This window comes from Poecilia latipinna, unplaced genomic scaffold, assembly GCF_001443285.1.
Source record: "Poecilia latipinna isolate Pla-1442-1.1 unplaced genomic scaffold, P_latipinna-1.0 Scaffold0, whole genome shotgun sequence".
NCBI lineage: Eukaryota > Metazoa > Chordata > Actinopteri > Cyprinodontiformes > Poeciliidae > Poecilia > Poecilia latipinna.
In genome coordinates, this window is record NW_015112616.1 from 545,328 (window position 1) to 565,895 (window position 20,568).

The 20,568-nt window shown below is 38.9% G+C and overlaps 1 protein-coding gene across 1 annotated transcript in view; it reads left to right on the forward strand.

Annotated features, from left to right (window-relative positions):
- Nucleotides 1–14,448, forward strand: part of slc16a2 (solute carrier family 16 member 2) — a 28,870-nt gene extending 14,422 nt beyond the window's left edge. Inside the window, exons 3-7 of the mRNA XM_015027599.1 lie at nt 134–626; nt 2,484–2,627; nt 5,751–5,979; nt 8,432–8,698; nt 8,805–14,448. Coding sequence (XP_014883085.1) covers nt 134–626; nt 2,484–2,627; nt 5,751–5,979; nt 8,432–8,682 — 1,117 coding nt within the window. The 3' untranslated portion in view covers nt 8,683–8,698; nt 8,805–14,448. The remainder of the gene's footprint in view (nt 1–133; nt 627–2,483; nt 2,628–5,750; nt 5,980–8,431; nt 8,699–8,804) is intronic.
- Nucleotides 14,449–20,568: the final 6,120 nt, after the last annotated feature.

Sequence of the window (20,568 nt, forward strand, 5' to 3'; positions counted from 1 at the left end):
ACTTTTGCCCATAAACTTGTTACTGTTGCAATGTTTATGGATACTTCCCACTGGAAAATGCCATTTTTTTAGTAGTACATAACATTTTTAGCAGTTTTTCTTGCAATTAAGCTTTTCTTCTTTGCATTTGCAGCTCCCTAATCCTTCGCTACTTCACATATGGGATATTGTTCGGTTGTGGCTCATCCTTTGCCTTCCAGCCGTCATTAGTGATCCTCGGTCACTACTTCAGGCAGCGACTGGGCCTGGCCAACGGTGTGGTGACTGCCGGAGCCAGCCTCTTTTCCATGGGACTGCCAGTTCTTCTGGACAGATTGATTGACCCTCTGGGTCTTAGCAGAACCTTCCAGATTCTCAGCCTCTTCATGCTGGTGCAGGCCCTGCTGGCATTAACATTCAAACCTTTACTTCCCACCGGGGGAGGCATGGGCCCACCGGGGATGGGCCCCGGCCCTGCTGAAGCTGAGACCCAGGCATCGGCTCAGGGGATGAGCAAGTGGAGCAAGGTCGTTGCTGGGGTTAGGAAGTACTTCAACCTTCGTGTGTTTCACATTGTGACGTACCGGGTGTGGGCGTTCGGAGTAGCAACAGCTGTGCTGGGATACTTTGTGCCATATATCCATCTGGTAAGAAAATCTCTCCTCAGTTTTGTGTTCTGGTACCTTCAAGTGTTAACAGTAAAGTATAAGCTTTGTTTTAATGTTGTAACCATGGTTTAGTAAACTACTGTGTCTTGTTTTCTTCAGGTTAACTTAAATATATTTTATGTGGATTTTATGTGATAGACTGACACAAAATATGAAAAATTTGCCAACTGGAAAAAAGAGAAGGGATGCATGATTTTTACGACGTGGTGTTCACGCGTGTTCAGCCTCCGGAGTCAGCATTTTGAAGAGGCACCTTTTTGCTGCTTTTACAGCTGCAAGCCTTTTTGTACGTGTTTCTGCCTGCTTAGCACATCTAGAAACTAAATATTGCGCTCATTCATCCTTACAAAACACCCAGAACTCAGTTAGGATGGATGGAAAACATCTGTAACCGTCATTTTTCAAGTCCTGCCTCAGATCGTCTTTTCACTGTAAAAGTTCCTGATATAAACTAGCCATGTGGAGTGAGTCACTAACGGATTCTCTCACCTAGCCTGTGGATCTTGCAGCTCCTTCTGAGTCAACATGGCTGCTTCTCTCACTAACGATGCCTTGCTCTCCTAGCTAAGCCTGTCAGTTTAGGTTGATTGTCATTTCTTGATAGTTTCTTTTTCACCACACAGCTTCCATGTTCAGATGACAGATCAAGTGCTGCTACATGAGAAACTCAGTGCATTAACAAATCTCTGAGCGCTTCACAGAAAACTTGATTTATGTAACTTCCCATTAGTTCCACCAGATTTTAATTAGTGGCATCCAATTTTATTAGTATTTAAAAAAAAAACAAAAAAACATCTAGATTTTTTTTCCATCCACTAACATCCCAATAAGTAAGACATACATTTGTGCTTGTAATGAGAAAAAATACCTCTATGGATGTTTTTTCTTTGTTTTTTTAATGATCTGTGTTTTGTTTCATAGGAAAATTATTTTATTAAGTTAAATTTGGAAGATAAATACAGACTCCATCTTTGTGGTGCTGAATGGTGACTCTGGCTTGATTTATCTTATTCCACATCGAAATCACTAAATTATTGACCTCCATCACAGGCTTTGTTCACTTTCAGCTTGTTTTACAGAGTGAGGAAAGAGGTTATACGTTTTTCAGTATTATTACAAATACATAAATATTTACTCCAACTGACTGTGTTATTACAGCGATAGTAAAAATGTCGAATCACTGCCAAATCAAAATGTGCTGTTCAGCTTTTCACAGTGATAGCGGTTTAGATTTCATGATTGCAAAATGTGACCTTGAACTGTAGCTAATTTAATATGAGATAGTGAGGGATGTGAATGAACTGTAAAGTTTCAACACAGAGGTTCGAAGTCGATCTCCCTCTATCCAGATGTCAGATGTTCCAACTCCGGCCTCCCTCTGACCGGCCTGTTGTTTCAGGCCCGGACCCAGATGTAAACACAGCCCCGGCCTTTGTATTGGCTCGACCACCTCAGGAAGCCTCTCCTGTATGGCCTCTCTGTGTCCCTAAACATGCTTATCCTATGGCCACTGAGGGATGCAGAGCTCTTCAAAGCAGAGCAAATATTTCACAAGAACCAGGAGTCTCAGGAAAGACTTCAGAGGGCGGTTTCATGTTTTGGGCCTGGTTTTGGGGGTCATGGCTAAAGGGGAGTGAGGGAATGTGATGTATATGCACCGGGTATTCCTCTTCAGCCATTCTAAAGTTGTATTGATGAGAACACTTTGTTATTGTAAGGCCTCGATTTGGGGCAGGGGATGAATAATTCCTTCTTCCCACAGGTTTTTTCTTTTGTTTTAGGTGAAAAGTTGCATAGGAGCTTGTGCAGCATATTAACTTCTATGTTTAATTTCAGATCAACTTTGTGAAGGAAAAGTTCAAAGAGAATGAACAGGAATGGGTGCTGCTGGTTTGCATCGGAGCGTCGTCTGGGGTGGGACGACTTGCCTTTGGAAAGATCGGAGACCTCATTCCTGGTCTACGGAAGATCTACATGCAGGTGAGGAAGTTGTGGAACATGTGGGATGATGTTAGTCCTTTGTGTTTCTATGAATGCTGTAACATTATCTGTATTGCAAAAATATTAATTTAATTGAGCTTTCCCACATTTTACGTCATTATAACAGGCTGCACCCCACTTCAATGCATCGACTGTAAACCTAACTTTAAACTTTCGTGTCGACACCTGAGGTATAGAGATCTGGAGCGCCTCCAAAGTCTCTAATCAATGCTCTCCCTGTCAGTTTTAGGTGGTTGCATTTCGTGGTAGTTTGCTTTACTCTTTCCATTTTCAGTTGACGAATCGAACAAAGCTTGATCAGACTGTCAAACCTGGGAAAAAAAAAACTCACCCTGCTTTAAACCTCGCCACCATTTTGTCCCCAACCTGTCTGCTGTGTTCCCTTGCACTAAATGCAAATGCCTTTGTTTTTACATTTTCATTGAAAACCATTCATAATTTTTCTTCCACTCATGAGCAAAAGGTGAAAAAGTTCATATTGTATTAATGGTAAGCACTCTAAAGGTGATTTTTTTTCAAATATTATTCAAAATAATTATTTTTTTGTGCTGTGTAACGTTATCACCTTCTACTAGTGTGGAAATTCAGTCTTTAATTATAAGGATAATTTATTTATAATTTATGGTTCATGCATTCATTTTACAAAATCCTTTCTCTACTAAGAGGGGAAGCAGCTTTACTGCTGCCAGAGAATTACGTAGCTGCTTATTGGCACTGATTGTTCACTTCTGAGAAAACAGGAGGGGGCAAAGCACAACAGGCGGAAGCAAGAAGGGTTTATTTCCCCCTGGCGTATACACAGGAGCACAAAGTTTATGGACTGGCTCAATCTGACAGCATGATTTGCAGACGTCAGTTCATAATATTTACATATACAACAAGAACCAGGCTGAGAAATATTTATTCCAAGTGAATTCTCTGCTGTCTGTAAATATTTGACGGCAAAGAATAAAACATAAAAAGCATCTCGTATTTGATTCTCTTCTGCGGAGACCTGGCCTGTAACTGGAATCCGTATACTTTTTATGTTTTCCGTTACACCAAAACCAGTTTATTATGTGTTTTGCGTCAGTTTCTTGTGAGTGTACAGTAGTTACAACCTTCTGTCATTCTCAGGTGGCAGAAATTGGCCTAGATGTCCCTAGAATAGCCCAGGAACTGTTTCCAGTGTCACTGTCTACAGTGAAAAGGCTTTAACATGAACTCTGATTTAGAGGGTGCTGAACAAGAAAAAAAATGCCCGCACTAAAATAGACTCCTTCAACCACGAGTGAAATTTGAGACTGCCCACGTGAACAAGTCAAAGGTCTGCTGGAGAAACATTTTGGTCAGAGGAGACAAACTGAGTTATTTGGCCAAAATGACATGTGGTGTGTTTGGAAGAGTCACTTTAAAACTCAATAAGACCTTACTAACTGTCACGCATGGTGGTGGGACCTGTGGGACTGTTTTGTTGCTCAAAAAGATGACCGCCAAATTCTTTCTCTACTCCTCAAATTATGACAACATGACACTGACCCCAAACACAGTCAAGCTGTTTCTGGACTGAATGAAGCAGGTGTATATTACATTTCTGGAAGAATTAATAAAAACTGCCTTTGAGCCACCAAATCAACCAATTTAAATTAACTTTACCACTGCTGATGAACGGAGTAATCACATGTCTTTGTTGATGGCTGCACAAATGTGATGATTAATGTTGCTGTATTTATTTACTTAAGCCTGAATTTACAATGTTGAGACTACGAATTAAAGACAATCTACAAAAATGTGAAAATTAGTAAATTAATTATTAATAAATAATTATATAGACAAAATAATAATAAGTAAGGTATTGTTCGTAAAATGTGTTAAAGTTGAGTCACATTTTCCTATCACCTCTAATAAAGAAAAGTGACATTTAATCATAAAAATATACCTTTAAAGCCTCATTATTGTCTGTCGCCATTTTGTCAGTATATAAATTATATTTTAATTTGGTTAGAAAGAGTGTGTAAAGTATAATGAACAGGGTGAAATTTTAAAGTTGGACAGCCTCGATATGTTTTTATCCACTGCTGAAACCTTCTTAGCGGGTCTTGCTTGTGACTATTAAGGGTTTAAAGCAGTGGTTCCCAAACTTTTTCTCCTGGGCCCTCCCAGTGGTTTCCAAACTATTTCTGGCCCCCCTATGGCTTACAAATAGCTGTCTGGTTGAACGATGTGTGTGAGCGAAGCGGGTTGGATTCTTAGACACTCCCTGTTATACTCAGCCCCGGCTCCAGACGAACAAGGGGGGGAATCAACTTTTTTGGGGGCAAAATGAATCGTAGCTGAACATAGACAACAACACCAGTAGCCTACAAGCTACTTGTTAACAAGCTTAAGGTGCTGTATTGATATTAGCTAGTCATCTTTTAGCTAACATTACCTTCATCCAACAGCTTTAATCAACAGTCTGTAAGTTTGGGGGAAAAACTGTGAAAAGTTCTTTGCGTTTTGCTGGTTTGCTGCCGTGATTCTAACACAAACCTACGTAGCTCCGCCCAGCAGCAGCAGGTCTCCTTCACAGGTGGAAACCCAGCGCGAGCGGCGTAGCGCTCATGTTGCGTTTAAAGGCGGCTCGGAAAAACAGGTTACAACATGTTTACAACGGATTAAACAGTTTTAACTGCTGATAAAAGTGACAGAGGACACGGATATGGGAAGTGCGGAAGCCTCTACTGTATCAAATTGAGAGAGGAATAACAGAGAGTTGGCCATTCTAAGGTAAAAACTGAACGCATACAGTGTTCATGTTTTTTTTTTTTCATCCAGACGTCTTCCCGCGCCCCACATTTTGAGAACCTCTGGTTTAAAGTGACACTTTTAGCTCATTGTGAATAACACGCAGCCTCTCCTTCTCTCTTCACAGTATTATTGTCACAGACCTGGAGCTTACTTAAATTAGGCGGTATTAAGTGACTGGAGGAATCTGAGCTAACTAACGCTTAAAGCGCTGATAAAAATACCACAGAGCCTTCAGACCTCATGATGTGGTTCAGAGATTTCCTCAGATTTGGACTGCTTTATCCAAGAACAAAGAGCTTAACCAAGAGAGTTACTATTAATTTTCTCTTCCAGGTGGCGTCCTTCATGGCCCTGGGCCTCATGTCCATGATGATTCCTCAGTGCGCGGTGTTCGAGGGGCTGGTGGTGGTGTGTGTGTTCCTGGGGCTTTGTGATGGTTGCTTCCTCACCATGATGGCTCCCATCGCCTTCGAGCTGGTGGGCCCCATGCAGGCCTCTCAAGCCATAGGTTACCTTCTGGGCCTTATGTCCCTCCCAATGACGGCAGGTCCACCAATTGCAGGTGCGAGTTGTTTATTTTTTTATTTCACTTCTGAGTGGTAATATGTATTCTATAAGGAACGCATTGTTGCAAAACCTAAGCTGACTGCCGTTTACAGGAAAAACTTCCACACAAGGGAAGACAATATGTTGGAAGTAAAGGTAAAGTGGGACAAATGCCCTGCTGCTTGTACAATGGATTGCATTTATAGACGTTTAGGACTCAGGCCAACTGCAGCCTTCTTAAAGGATTTGTGTTGAGGTTAAAAGCACAAACAAGGTCAGAGGTCAGCTCTTTACCACCATAAGATAAGATGCTCCTCCTATGGTTCCTGAAATTATAACCACTAAAAACTAATTTGATGACTCAGGTGTGGTTTTACTCTGTCTTGCAGGTCTCTAGATCCAGATACAGATTTGGTCTCTAGGTCAAATACAGATTTGGTCTCTAGGTCAAATACAGACCTAGAGACCTGCTGGACACATAACTGAGTCTGAGTCATTTGTGCTTCTGCTTAAGCACATAACTGAGTCCGACTTCAGATGATAAACCTTCTTATGTAAAATTTCTTTGTAACTTTACAGCAAAACATTGATGTAAATCCTAAAAAGCTGTGGCAGCAATTTAAATGCAAATGTTTTAATAGGACTGAAATGTATTCATTAGTGACTTTAATTACTTGGAACCATCTTAAATAATTCTCTGTTGCTTAAATACACACAGTGTCCCCCTGTTCTGCTGAAATAAAAGGTCCGGCTTGACGAGGGTCTAGTCTGAATGAGGACAATTGCACCGAAACGTTTAAATGTTGTTCCGCTCTGTTGTCCAGGTTACCCATTCTCTATTCACTAATGGACCCGACTGTACCATTGATGTTTGCTGCCGAATCTTTTTGTGCAGAAGAGCAAGCCACTGAAAAAAGCTGCTGAAGTTCTACTTAAACTTTGCTGACAAACGACAGGGCCTCATTTTTACGGTCTACCTCTCTGAGCTCGGATGCGTTTGGAACAGACCGATACTTCTTAGAAAGCTGTCTGACAAATCCATATTCAAGATATCAGACAATAGGAAAGAAAAGTGGATGCTGTGTGTTCAACAAGACGATGCACAATTTCACACGTTGACTTGATGGGAGAATAATGTGCCTTGCCTTGCATGAACCAAGAGTTTTTGACATCCTTTCACTCCTCTTAGCAACGAATCTGAAGCTGAGTCAGATTAGACGGAGAGCATCTGTGAATGTCAACTGGATTCATTTTTGGGCTTTGATTGGGCCATTCCACAACCTATCGTTACGCTTTGATTTAAACCATTTGTCCTCAAGCTGCGATGAAACGCAAATCATGTTTCATTTTAATCCCATCTTACCGAATCACCTTCTTCTACATATTTGCTGAGTTCAATAAATAGCTTGCAGTAAACCATAATTCAGCTCAATTTAAAAATATTTTAATTATCCCAAAAGAAAAAAAAAAAGTCACATCTCATATCATCCAAGTATCTTAAGAGAGTAATTGTGGATGTTGATTCTGGTAGCAGTCAGTCTTTCAACAAATCAGAAGAAGCTTCTGACTGAAGACACTTTTGTTACTCATAACATTAAGCAAAGCTTAAACCAGTAGCAACAGAAACAAAGGACTGACCACGAGAGCTAAACTGACCAGGACTATAGAGTTCTACTGGAGGGTTAACAGACTGACATACGACGACAACTGACAAGGATCTGACAAAGGACAGAGACAACAGGTGGGCTTAAATACACAGGGAGCAATTGGGGAACTAGACACTGCTGGGAAACAATTAGGGAGGAGACAGGACTCACAGGGAACAGGATCAAAATAAGACACAGAGAAACCTAAACTAAACATACAGAGAACTCAGAAAATCCTAAATCCTGACACAACTCAATATCTGGGCAGCAGAGACAATGTTTCACAGTAAGATGACACAATCAAATGCTAGCAAATACTGCTAATCCACCTCATTTGCTTTTTCCCCTCCTCTTTGAATCTCTCTCTGGCTGAAGAGATTTAAAGAGGATTTCTTTTGGCTTTGCTTCAACAATGGCTTTCTATTTGCTTCTCTGCCATAATAGCACAAGTAAAAGTTATTCCGTTGACAGATTCTCACATCTGAGCAGCGTTTCTGCAGCTGCGACGTATCCTTTCCATTTATAGATGATAGATTGAACAATGCTCCTTGAAACAGTCAAAACTTGGTTCTATAACTTAATTTTAATCTTCGGGGTGTTGCTTTTTCATTATAGTTATTTACAGAACAACTGAATTCACCATTATAAGCTACGCAAATGCTTAAGGGGGTATTTATAGATTTTCAAGAACATATGTGGAAAAAATTAGCAACAGACAGCACAAAATAAGCCTTGAAGTCTTCCCATCCCAAAACTTTTGAAATGTTTCCTTACTTCTTTAAGTAAACAGTGTTTAATATTCTCTTGTGGATCTATTCACAGGTCTTCTTCATGACTACTTTGGCGACTACACAGTAGCTTTCTCCCTGGCTGGGGTACCTCCTATGATTGGGGGCGTGGTGCTGTTTTTTGTGCCCCTGATCCACCGCAGGATCCAGCAAAACCAGGCATCGCCTGAGGAGACGTCGACGACTGCCCACATGTTGCCCACCACCCCACCTGCTGGGGAACCCAAGAGCTGCTCCAACGGAGACATCCTGCCTGGTTATACAGACGTAGAGACACACATCTGAGTCGCATCTTACAAAGGTAACCCCATTTTTAAATCCGCAAGTGTTAATAAGAAGCTTTTTTTTTTTTTTTTTTTTTTTACAGTATTTGTTTCTTATTTTTGGTTTTCTGTTTGTTTTCACAGGGATTCAGCCCACCAGCACTTTTTTTCATCCCTTGAATCGCCTGTATCGCTCACAGAAGTCTCACCTTTGGACTTCATTTCTGGTTTACCTTTAATCTCTAATCCTTCCAAATCTCTGCCAGATTGCTTTTTTTCTCTTTTTTTTTTTTGTGCAAAGAAAAGTTCAGAAGCGCACTCCAGCTAGAACCAGCATGGAGGGCCAGAAGATGGGGGTTCAGCGCTGGATGAACGCAACAAATTCTCAACGAACTGTGTGAAAACACACAAACCTCCAAAGGAGGAGGGGGAGAAGAGAGATCAGCAGTAGATTCATTTATCTTACAATCATTTTATTTTTTAGTCTTTTAAATAAATTCATTCTTAACATGAAAAGCTGGACAAGAGATGCATTTTCTATGCAATCTCTGCAGTTTCTTTGTATTGAACCTCGTACATATATGTTAAGAGCTCATCCATTTTATTTAGTTTGTGTTGTCTAAACAGTCTTACTTTCATGGGTTTATAGTTTATTCTGCAGCGTCTGCTTTCTTTCCAAACCACCAGTAAACGGGCTATTCCTCTCACAGATGAGCCACTAAACACAATCACCTCGAATTAGCTGCAGACAACTTTTAGGTCCTGACCTTTACGCTGTAGGAGCAGGTGGGGTCAGAATCGTCAGCAGAGCGTCTTTGATCTCCTCTTTCAGGAGACAGATGTGTAGATCTGGCAGCTGGTAGTATGTTACATGTTTGTTTTCGGTTCTCTCTTTTCAATTTTGATTCGTTCCTTCTCACTGCATGGGTACAAGTTTAGTTTTACAGTCAAATGTATAATAGGTTGAGCATATTATTGATATGTAATCATCAAACCTTCCGTTGTCCTGTCTTTTCTACGTTTAATAAGGTGCTAGATAAATCTGCTTTCACTATGTTTCTGATAGCTTTGAAAAATAATCAACTGTTACTTTGTTTTGCTGTTTTAGTGTAAAGGAATTCAATTATAGAGGTGTTAAGAGAGATTCTAGTATTCCTTCAGTAATCTTTTTTTATTTACAATACGTTAGAATAATGTTAAAGTTGAAACATTTTCTTTTTTTAAATGCGTGTTACTGTTCGTGCACACACAAGGTTAATTACTGTTAGACAGCCGAGCTACAATAATGTAACATTTATAGATCAGTAAATAACACTAATCTCCTCAACTCTGACTTTTAAACATCATATATAATAATTTTACACCTTCTCCTTTTCAGCTGTGTTTTGATTTGTGGGGTAAATTCATTTTTATGACCTAAATAGAGAAATAATATGGAGAAAAGAAAAAAGAAAAACGAGAAAAAACAAATGGGAGCCAAAAGTTACCAAAGACTGATAATGTTACTTCTGTAACACCAAACTGGCATTGAAACAAACAATATCCACTCAAGACAATAGAACGGTATCCTGATACTCATCAAACCGTCACCCTATGAAGGGATTCTAAAGCCCTCTTGTGAGGGCCCTCTACATTTAAATTTTTCTTCTGGTTCTGACCAGTCCTGCTACTGCAATGCCAACTATCACCAGAGTACTTTATATTAGCAAACCATGTGGTTTTATTTCTGAAGAATTATATTTCACTGATTTGTTTTTTCTTTTGTATGTTTTATGCTTCTAAAATGTAAAATATACCCTTTAGGCTATTCTTCCTTCTTCAAAGGAAGAATAGCAGGTGGTGCGATGTCAGAGCAAATATCAGCTCACACAATCCTGTCACGATTAATTTTGAATAAGAAATAGTCTGTGGTTTGTGACAATCAAATCTGAAGAACAAAACATGATGTCCCTTCCTTTCAGAAGTGACTCCATAACTCTGCAGAAATGTCCTGAATGTAACAAAACGGGGTTTTTTGTTTGTTTTCGCCCAAATTCTGCACATCTAAATGTGATTCCTTATCGAAAGGAAAAACCGTCATCCACGACAGAACACAAAAGTTCTAATCCACTGCAGTCGTGACCACCGCAGTGTTACTCATTAGTTTTAAGGTTGAGGCTGGTTAGAGTGCGCCAGCTGATTATTTTGATTGCAGACGTCTTGTAATGATGTTGCCAAATGAGCCAAGCTTGGGCCGTTTCTTAGATAATTGCATTAATTTGCTGCTTTTCATTAGACTCACTGGAGGGCACAGAGTATTGTTGAGGCAGTAATGCAACACATCACACCCCTGGTGACCCTAACGGGGCAGTTTTGCAGTTATTTCTCTCACTGGGACCACCTGCTTCTGCTGTGCTGTAAATTAAAACGTGAAGCGAAGCTGCACCGCTCAAGCAATGTGATCGGATAGAAACAGGAACAGCAAAAGGTGAAGTGGGGAAAAGGGAATGCTGTGGTGCTCAGCTAACTTTCCCTGTTTGTTTAGATTTTGTTATTATCAGGTCTGCTGTTGTGCTGTGACAGTGTGCAGCCTGAAAGTTACTCAAACCTCGTCTCTTGAGAGGTTTCCTGCTGGCTTTGCCAGACGACTGACGGTTCCTGAACTCTTATACCTCAGTAATCAAATGTTCCTCAGCAGTCCAGTTGAACATCATGCTTACATTCTCCATTTCTAGTATTTCTCTGTTGTATTTCTGTTTTGTGTGAGCCACAGTTCTGCCAAATGCCTTTCACTGATCATGCCAACATTTACTTCCAATGTTTTTGTTCTTCCTCTTGACTTTCCCATTTATTAGCTGTCGGTTTTTACTTTTATGTTCACAGTTTAAATGTCCCTGCTATTTGTCTGTAGGTTGTTTTTTTTATGTCCTTTTGCTAAAGAAACCTTTGGATAAATGTGAAATATCCTTAAATGAGTCAACAGAAACACTCGACTGTAAAGACAGGAGATCAGAAACACCGGTTTGTCTAAGTTTTTTAAGCTTTGGAGTTCATTTAAACTGATATTTTAAGCTATGCACTAATGTTTTAGAAAAGTATGTTTATTATATCCTTTAAGGAAATATCCTTCTGTTTGTTGTGAGTTTTTTTTTTAAGTTTTGTGGTTAAACAAAATTGCAGAAGAAGCTGCTTATAAAAGCTGCATGAAAACCGCATTAGTAAACAAATGCCCCTTGCAGATTTTGTTTTTTTGTTACGATTGTATGAAATATTTTTATTTAAATAAATACAGAAGTGTGTTGATACTTAGCTCCTGCACTGAAGTAAAAATATTCAATTATTGTTGGAATTAAACATTGCACTTAGTGATCCCTGTAAGTAAAGGAGGGCCCACTAAAGTCACACATTGTGGGAAACGTTTGGGGGTGTAAAAGTTGTCCAAAGGGCCAAATCGTCTGGCAGCCATAAAGGAGGATCATCAAGGTGAAACCAGCTGCCAATTAACAGCTTGTACAGATTCTGTTTATATATGGTCTGAGTGGTTATTGTTTGCCCTGTTTTATAATGACTTTGTCGTCACTTTGTTAGTCAGCAGCTTTGACTTTTTATGCAAGTCGTTTCTTGTTTTGCAAAGAACTAAAACCAAGTGGTGATGCGTTAACCTGTGAAAACCCTTGAGTGGAAATCTGCCTTACATTAACCGTGTCATTAGCAGGTGGTCAAGCTGCACACCAGAACAGGATTTGCTTTTAGCTTTGAAGAATCCCTGCATGTCCTCCCTCAGTGTGACTTTTTACAAATTAAAAGTAACCAGACTTTACTTTCACCTAGTTCCTAGAACCAACCAAGTGCTCCTTTTTTTTTTTTTTGATCAACTACAGTCGATTTAAAAGAGGAAATGGACTGATTCGATGTCATTTCTAATGGTTTATGAGTTATCATTTGCTGCTGTTTGCAGGAGATTTGCTGTGCTGGCTTATTTGTGGAGATTAGAGCTAACATATAATGGTGAAGGAACGGAGTGGATGTAGAGTGATAGGAAGCATTTAGATGGCTGAAGGTGTGTGTGAGTTTTAGTCTGCCAAAGTTTTTTTTTGTCTATGCAGCATCACTGGTCCTGTTACTCTGACCGCTGAATTCTGAATACCCCTGATGATACGGTGCCTTAAAAATGTGTTCTTGCTCTTGCACTTTATCACATTACAACCACAAACATCCGTGCTTCATATTGTTTTATGTGACTGACCAACACAAAGTGGTGTGTAGACTAGAGCTGCAGGTGTTTATTGTGACATCACTGCCAGAGACGACTGTCGATTTTCTCAGCAAAATAACTCAAGCTCAGTCAGATTACATGGAGAATGTTTGCAGAAGTCATTTCTCAGGTCTTAGCAATAATTCCCAATAGAATTTAACTCAAGCGTTGACTAGACCATTCTAACAAAAGATGGTGGCTTAATCATTTATTGGTCAAATTCATAGTCACTGTTCAGAAGTGAATCTCAAATCTTTTCCAGCCTCTAACAGGTGTTCCTCCATGGGGTTGTTTGTGTTGCCAACCAAAGATGTGCATCCCACAGCATGTTGCTGCCACCACCATGTTTCACACTGACAAGGGTGTGTTTGTTGTTTGAAACGTTCAAACAAATGTTTATGTTTTGATCTAAACCATAGATGTCTCCATTCAGTTGATCCACGTCTCCAACCAGCTTCCCTGGTCTTGCCGGTAGCATCCCCACAACATGATGCTGCCACCACCGTGCTACACCTGTGGCGTAGTGTATCCTTTTCTGTTGTGTCAGGTTTGATGTATGGCCGTGTTTTGGTAGGCTTCAGAGTTGTGCCATACCATTTCAAGATCCTGGTGGACTCTGTTTGCTTATTAGGCAACTTTTGGTTGGGCCGAACCTCATGTAGTATCAGAGTAAAAAAGACTTTAAACCACAATTCTCATATTTCTGCAACATTTCCCAGTCGTTGTTCTCTGTTGGTCTGTTGCATAAAGTTCCACTGAAATACACTGAGGTTTGTGGTTGAAACAAAAATAAGTGCGGAAAGGTTCGAGGAGCCTGAATACTTTTGCAAAGCACTGTAAATGTTTATTCAGCATTCAAAGCTGCGAGCTGCAGTAGATGCACACAGTGGGGCCTCTTGTGTTTCACCTTAATGAGCTCCAAACACTAATTCTTGTTTTCATAATGAACATGTGTTTTTCTAATTAATAACAACCCAGGCTTCCTTTCTTTGCATTTCTCTCAAGTTGCTCTCTTCACCTGCAGACCTTTCAACCACACAGTCTGCAGGTTGAAGCCTCGGTGTGGGGTGCAGGAGGTATAATTCATGCTCCGTTTGACGTGAGACGAGGTAAAGCCTCCCTAGGGCACAATTCCCAGTTGTTGCATCGCTCTGGAATTCATGCTAAACAGGCCGGGCGAACTTGAAAGAGTTCGAGCTGTGTGTTTAAGCAATTAATCTGTTGTTCTTATTTAAAAGCGGCCAGAAGGAAGAAGCTGGCCTCTTAAGTTTCATCTCATTATCGGCCTCACTGGCTTGAAGTGAGTCCAGACTTTTTTGTAACACCCCGGTCTTGTTATTCTGCCGTGCAGTGGGCCATTCCCCTGCACTCCTCTGACCTCAGTCTGCTTTACTTTTTAACTGGTGTGCTTTACCTCACTACCAAACCACACAAACACCTGAAACCGATAGCTGAAGGACCGATTGTTTGAAATCTGAGCCATGACACACAACATGTCTGCACCTCATAGACTGCCGGACTTCCAGCAAGAATACTCTGTTGTGGTGTTTTTGCCAGTAAAGATCTGAATTTCTGAATACCGTGTGAACCTTTCTGTGTCTTTCATATGTACCAGAAACTACAAAGTTTTTATATGTGTGTTGCCATTATTCCAGTTGCAGATGTGTTTTCACAGCTACCGTTTGGTGTCGCTGGTCGTTGTTGCTTATGGTCCTACGTTCATGTTCAGCCCAGGCCTTCCCGCAGCCTTACATGTTGAAATATGCAGAGACTTTCAGTGCAGAAGTCTGTTAAGCTTTCGTTCTCCGTCAACTCCAGCAGGTTGCTGAAACTAAGCCTCTTGCCTCTCCGCACTTTGCAAAGCTGCAAACTTCTGTCCCACACCAGCTCTACTGTTTCATCCTTTTGTTTAATCCAATGTACAACATGATCTAACATGGTCAGTGAGCACATTAGATTGGGAATTAAAATCATGCTGCTAGGAAGAACTGTCTTTGTGTTTTGTTATAATTTTGAATCGTTATCAAAAGAGTCACGTTTTTTTTTCTATTAAACTTTCAATAAAGTGTAAAATTGGATCTTCTGTTGTTGTCATTTCTCTGGTTTCATGTGTCACTCAGATTAAAAGGTTTATTATACATACCTACAGAGCATCTGGAAAGTATTTACTCTCACGGGAGTGAGAGTACCTCAGTGGGAGGTATTGTGTATTTTCGAGGCACATGGTACCATTTTACAGCACAATCAAGTAAATATATTACATTATATCACATATATCATTACATTATATGACTGCAGTTATAAAAATGCTGTATATATTGAACATGATTTAAAAGAAACTTGCCCTTTAAAATTGGGCCACTGTGTCTTTAAGAAGCTCCTGCTCTTTCCAACACTCCGCTTTCTGCATGTCATCACAATAATGTTTCTCCATTAAGTCTTTAGCAACATTCTTAGGAGCGTTGGACTGAGTAGTTTTGGTAATAAGATCAACAGGCTCACAGTTCCACCAGGTGTTTGCTAATTGCTGCGGCTGCTAGTCTGGAGGAGCCTGAAGACTTCAGCTCCAGGAGGAGCTTTGTGGAAAAGACCTCACTCAGTCTCCCCAAGCGTTTTGCACATCCAAATGGCTATCATAGGAGATTCAAGGATTTCTGAAACACACATGAATCAGTCAAAGCAACTTTCTGGGTATGTTTTTATGACGTGATAACCTTGTGACATGATAAAAAGATTAAAAAAAATGCTTGATTTTGAATATCCCCCCTTGAATGTAGCTCCCTTTTGCAAATTCTGCACAAAATTCCCCATAATGAGAAAGTGGAACAGTTTGAAAGTTTGAAAAATTTACCCAACAAAAAGAAAGAAAAACATACATTTTCACAGTCTTTACAAAATACTTTGTTTAAGCTGCTTTGGTAGCTGTTACAGCTTCGTCTTTGCCACAAATGTCAATCAGGTTCAGGTTAAAGTTTTGGGTTCTATCTCAAAACAATGTTGGATCTTGTCTGGTTTCCTTCAGACATGCCATGAAGCTTGGCATCCAGACCAAACTGTTCAGTTTCCTTTCATCAAACCAGGCCGTTCAGTTTCTCTTTGAAAACCTCCAGGTCATTTACTCATTACCGGGATGGGAGTTTCCGTCTGATTACTCTGCGATTCAGGTTTAATTGGTGAGTTGGTGCAGAAATGGTTGTCCTTCTGGAGAATTCTCCTCTTTCCACGCAGGAACGTTAGTTCTCTGTGAGGATGACAGAAAACTAGAGGCGAGTTTTTCCATATCAAGTCCAGCCACCTGACTGAACCACAAGTGGGCTCAAGTCAAGTTTGAATCTGTGGACGTAGTTCAAGTTTTAGTGTTTTAATCCATTGTCAAAGGCTGTGAAACCATAGAATATGTATAACATATGGGATTTTTGTTTTTTGTCTTTAATAAAATGACTAAATTATCAGATTTTTCTTTTGTAGAATTCAACTCAATCCCTTTGGAAATAAGTCTGGGACATAAAATACAGAAAAGTGAAGTGCTCTAATTGCTTAAACATTTTCCAAAGACTAATTCAAACTTCTGCTCTGCTTCAGATGCATGGTGAATGTGCGTCCAGAAGTATAATCTGCTCATTACCACCACAATAACATGGCTGAGTTCATTCAGGCGTTAATTCCTTCTTCAACTTCTGGTTCCCCTCAGCGTTTCACACCCAGGTGTCCAATCCTATTGACTGGTGGAGAGCACGCCTCAGTGCATTGGCTCCTGGAAGCAGAGCTCTTTATGTACACACAGGCGGCTATTGTACACAACTTACAAGTAAGGAACAAGGAGCCCAGAAAACGAAGTTTACAGCAAACATATAAAAAGCCTGTCTTTAAAGTTCAACAATTGTTCCTCTGTTACGCTACACTTTCCTCCTCTACTTTGAAGAAACTTCTGTTGCCTTACATAATTAATTATATGTGTCAACTGTTGCTGAAGATTACAACTTAAAATGCTAAACATGATTAAAAATGTGACTAGTGGAGTTTGAAACGTTAGATGTGGGACCTTCAAAGCTCAATGTGAAGCATTGTCTCCTGTTTCAAATACCACTGATTTTTTTTTAACAAGTCAGTTGATAAATTAGCAGGAAAACGTGTCCCTTTTAAGTAAGAGAAAGTAATGAGCAATTGTCACAAAAGTAACAGTCTTACTGTTACTTTACTTTTCATATTCTACTTTTCATATTCTACTTTATTTCTTTCTTCAAAAAAAGGTATATTTCTGCTTATGAACACAAAACAAGTACATATACTCTTTATTTTAGAAATAAATATTCTGTATGAGTGTTGTTTTTAAGCTGCAGGCTTGAATTTTTCCTAACAAAAAATAATATAAAAAAAGGTCAGATATCTGTAATACCTCTGAATGTCCAGTAGGGGTCAGTACTCTCATGTTTTTTATTTTTTTTAAAGATTTTTCACTTCAAGTTGTCCAAGGTGAAAACAAACAAAACCTGCTGATTACATTTGTGCTACTGCTTATTTATAATTTAACAAATAAATTATGTTTATTTAGACAATTAACAAAGTCTTGCTAGTTTTCTGGCCAATAATAATGATGTACTAATTCATATTTTATATCACACTGAAGAAAATGAGAAAAAAAACAACAACCTTAAATTCATTCTGTGGCTGGAAAAAAATCTACGTTAAAAATAATTTATATATTTTGTTAAAAAGCACATCCCCAGCATCATGCTTATTAACTCTCCTGCTGTTGTTGCTTTACTGTATTTTCCATTATCCAGGAATTATCTCTCTTTTGGTCACCCATTTAGCCAAATGTGGGTCATTATTCCACTGAAAGAAGCAGCAAATACACAGTTTTTTTAAAACTCAGATTTTAAAGTATTCAGGTACTTTAGAGTTTGCAGTGCAATGCTTTCTAACAATGTTTCAGTTGTTTTTTGAAGGGAAACAGATCCACAGCATTACAGATCCTCCAACATCTGTAATGTAACACCTCATGGCCACTTAACAGTGGCCATGAGGTGTTTTTTTTTAATTCTCATTCTTTTGACCAGACCACATGAGTTAAAATCCCTGTAGCATTGTTCAGCTCCACATGTTTATCTCGGCATGCCTCTCCAACAACATCTGGTTGCAATGTAGCATCTGGACTCGGTGACCTCAACATGCCACTATTTTCTGCATTCTCTAACAACGACCTGAAGCTTACCATAAGCTTCTGATGCACGTCTCTTAGATTTCATCAGGATCTTATGTAATTTCCACATTTATCGCAAGTCGTTTTTTTTTTTTTTTTTTTTTGTTCTGTTGAATTTCATGTAAAACTGCAAGGTTTCCATTTCTAGGAGTTTTTTTTTTTTTTTTGTCTAACTGGTGTCACCACTACGGAAACTTGGAGAATCAGTCATGCACCACCTCGAGTCTTTCTAATGAGAAAACATAAAAAATACAAGAATGACTCATCTTTTATGATGAAAGTTAATTTGTTCCAAATTCTAAAAATACTCTTTCAGTTATGGAGTTTTGTTTCCTGAAAATAATACGTCAGCATTTAACATTAAAAAGCAGTAGCAGGCAGATTAAATTAAATTTTGACATCTACCAAATTGCTGATGCAGGAAGTGATGAAGGGCATTTTGAACAGCTTCCCAACATTGTTTTTCATGCTTTCATTTCATGCCAAACAGCACGTAGAGAAGAAGAATTTTCTCAACTTCTGGTTACATGGCTCAGTGTGGAAATCAGGTCCAAATTCACAACCCAGAGTCCCTGAAGTTCAATAACTGAACACGCTTGGAAAGTTAAGAGTTGCACCAAAAAAGAAATAAACAGATAACGACAGAGCCTAAATCCTTCAGACCAGCACCTTCACGATTGTAAATATTTGAATAAGATTTTCTGGTAAAGCCATGTCATTCCAACTGTTTACTGCCAACCAAGTGCATTGAGCGTAACACCTCAGCGTTAGTTGTCTGTTTCTGCTAATACCAATTACAAGAAGAAGAAAGCGGAAGCTGAATTCCTTAAGAAACATTTGTGGTTTATTGTGGTAAGCCACAAACTTACTGAAACTTAACATTTCCATAGACAAAATTTTTCCTTCTCAAGAAATCAGTGATTACTGAGGAGTGTAATTGCTGAACAAGAAACAGGTGATTGGTTGATTAGTAAGAGGCTGCAGCTGTGACAGGAGGCAAAGCAGGCAGGCTGAGGGAAAGCAGGAAGATGAAAGGATATTAACAAATATCCTTTCAGATTCCTTTGATTCCTCTAATCAAAGGAATCTAAATTCAAATGCAGAAGGTACAGAAGACAAGAGTAATACTAAGAAACAAACAAAACACAAATAAATTAAAGGTAAAAAGGTAAAGGTAATTTTATTTATATAGCACATTTTCAGCAACAAGGCAATACAAAGTGCTTTACAGGAATTAAAAGGAAAAGTAGTCTCAATCCAAAAGTGTCTCTGCATCTAGATAGTGAGTACTCTACAGTTTCTGAAAAAATAAACTAAAGAGTGACTAATCTAATTCCTTTTCTGGGTTAAAAGTGAGTTCGCCACAGTTTCTAACAAGTAGTAGTCTAAAAAGTAAGTTGTGACTATTCCTGTATTTCTGGATTCTACGTTCGTTGTAATTCTAATTCCTTTTCTGGGCTGTAGCAGTATGAGTCTCTCCGCATAAAAGTTATCTAGGAAGTATAATGTTGATCTAAATTGTGCGTACCTTTACAGTTCAAAGAGCCATTTCTGTCCTCAGTCCAGCCAAATAAAACTCATAGAGTGGGGAATGTGCTGTCATTTTTAAAGAAACACCATAATATTTCTATTTTTAGATACTAAAATAAAGAAAAACAAAACTTTAGCATTTTCATATACAGGAAGTTGATATTTTTTCTTTTTTTAGAATATTGTGTCAACAAAACAAATTTTCCAACCTAATAGAAAGAAAACTAAAGTTAAATTATGTTGCTGATAATTTTAGTGTCGCTTTGTAGTGGGAACTGAATCAAATTACTCCTTGACCAAACTGAGAAACTGCTAAAACGTGCGTTTGTTATTATATGATTTTTAGCCAAAGTTATTAAGAACCTCTTGCTGGATGTTGCAGACCTCTGCTCTAGACAATAATGTAGACATAAAAATGAACACAATATGGATACACTATGAACATATTCAACCCAGAAGAAAAAAGGATCAAACTCAAACAAAACCCAAATACCTACAGAATGTGGGAATCACTAAATTAAAGCCATGTTGGCCTATTGTTGAGCTTACTGTACGCTTCATGGCCCGGTCTATGCCTTGTAAATCTACCCTAAACTCTTGAAAAGAGTTTTCTTAACATTCTTTCAACGTTGTGTTTATTGCACCTTGTTTTTAAACCAAACTTTTTCCTTCCACTCAACTTTCTATCAATGGTCTCTGTTCCTCTTATATGAATGATTAAAAATCATGTTAAATTCATTTTACTGACCTTAATCAAGACTTCAATTTTGCTGTTTTTGTTGGCAATAAGCTACATCAGTAGCAGTAACAGAAATAAAAGCTTGAAATGTATTGTGTAATTAATACAGATTTCCTATTTTAATATGAAAAAATTGATAAAAGGACATTTTAGATCTGGATATAAAGGGACACATGCCTTTTTGTACATTTGCTGGTAATTT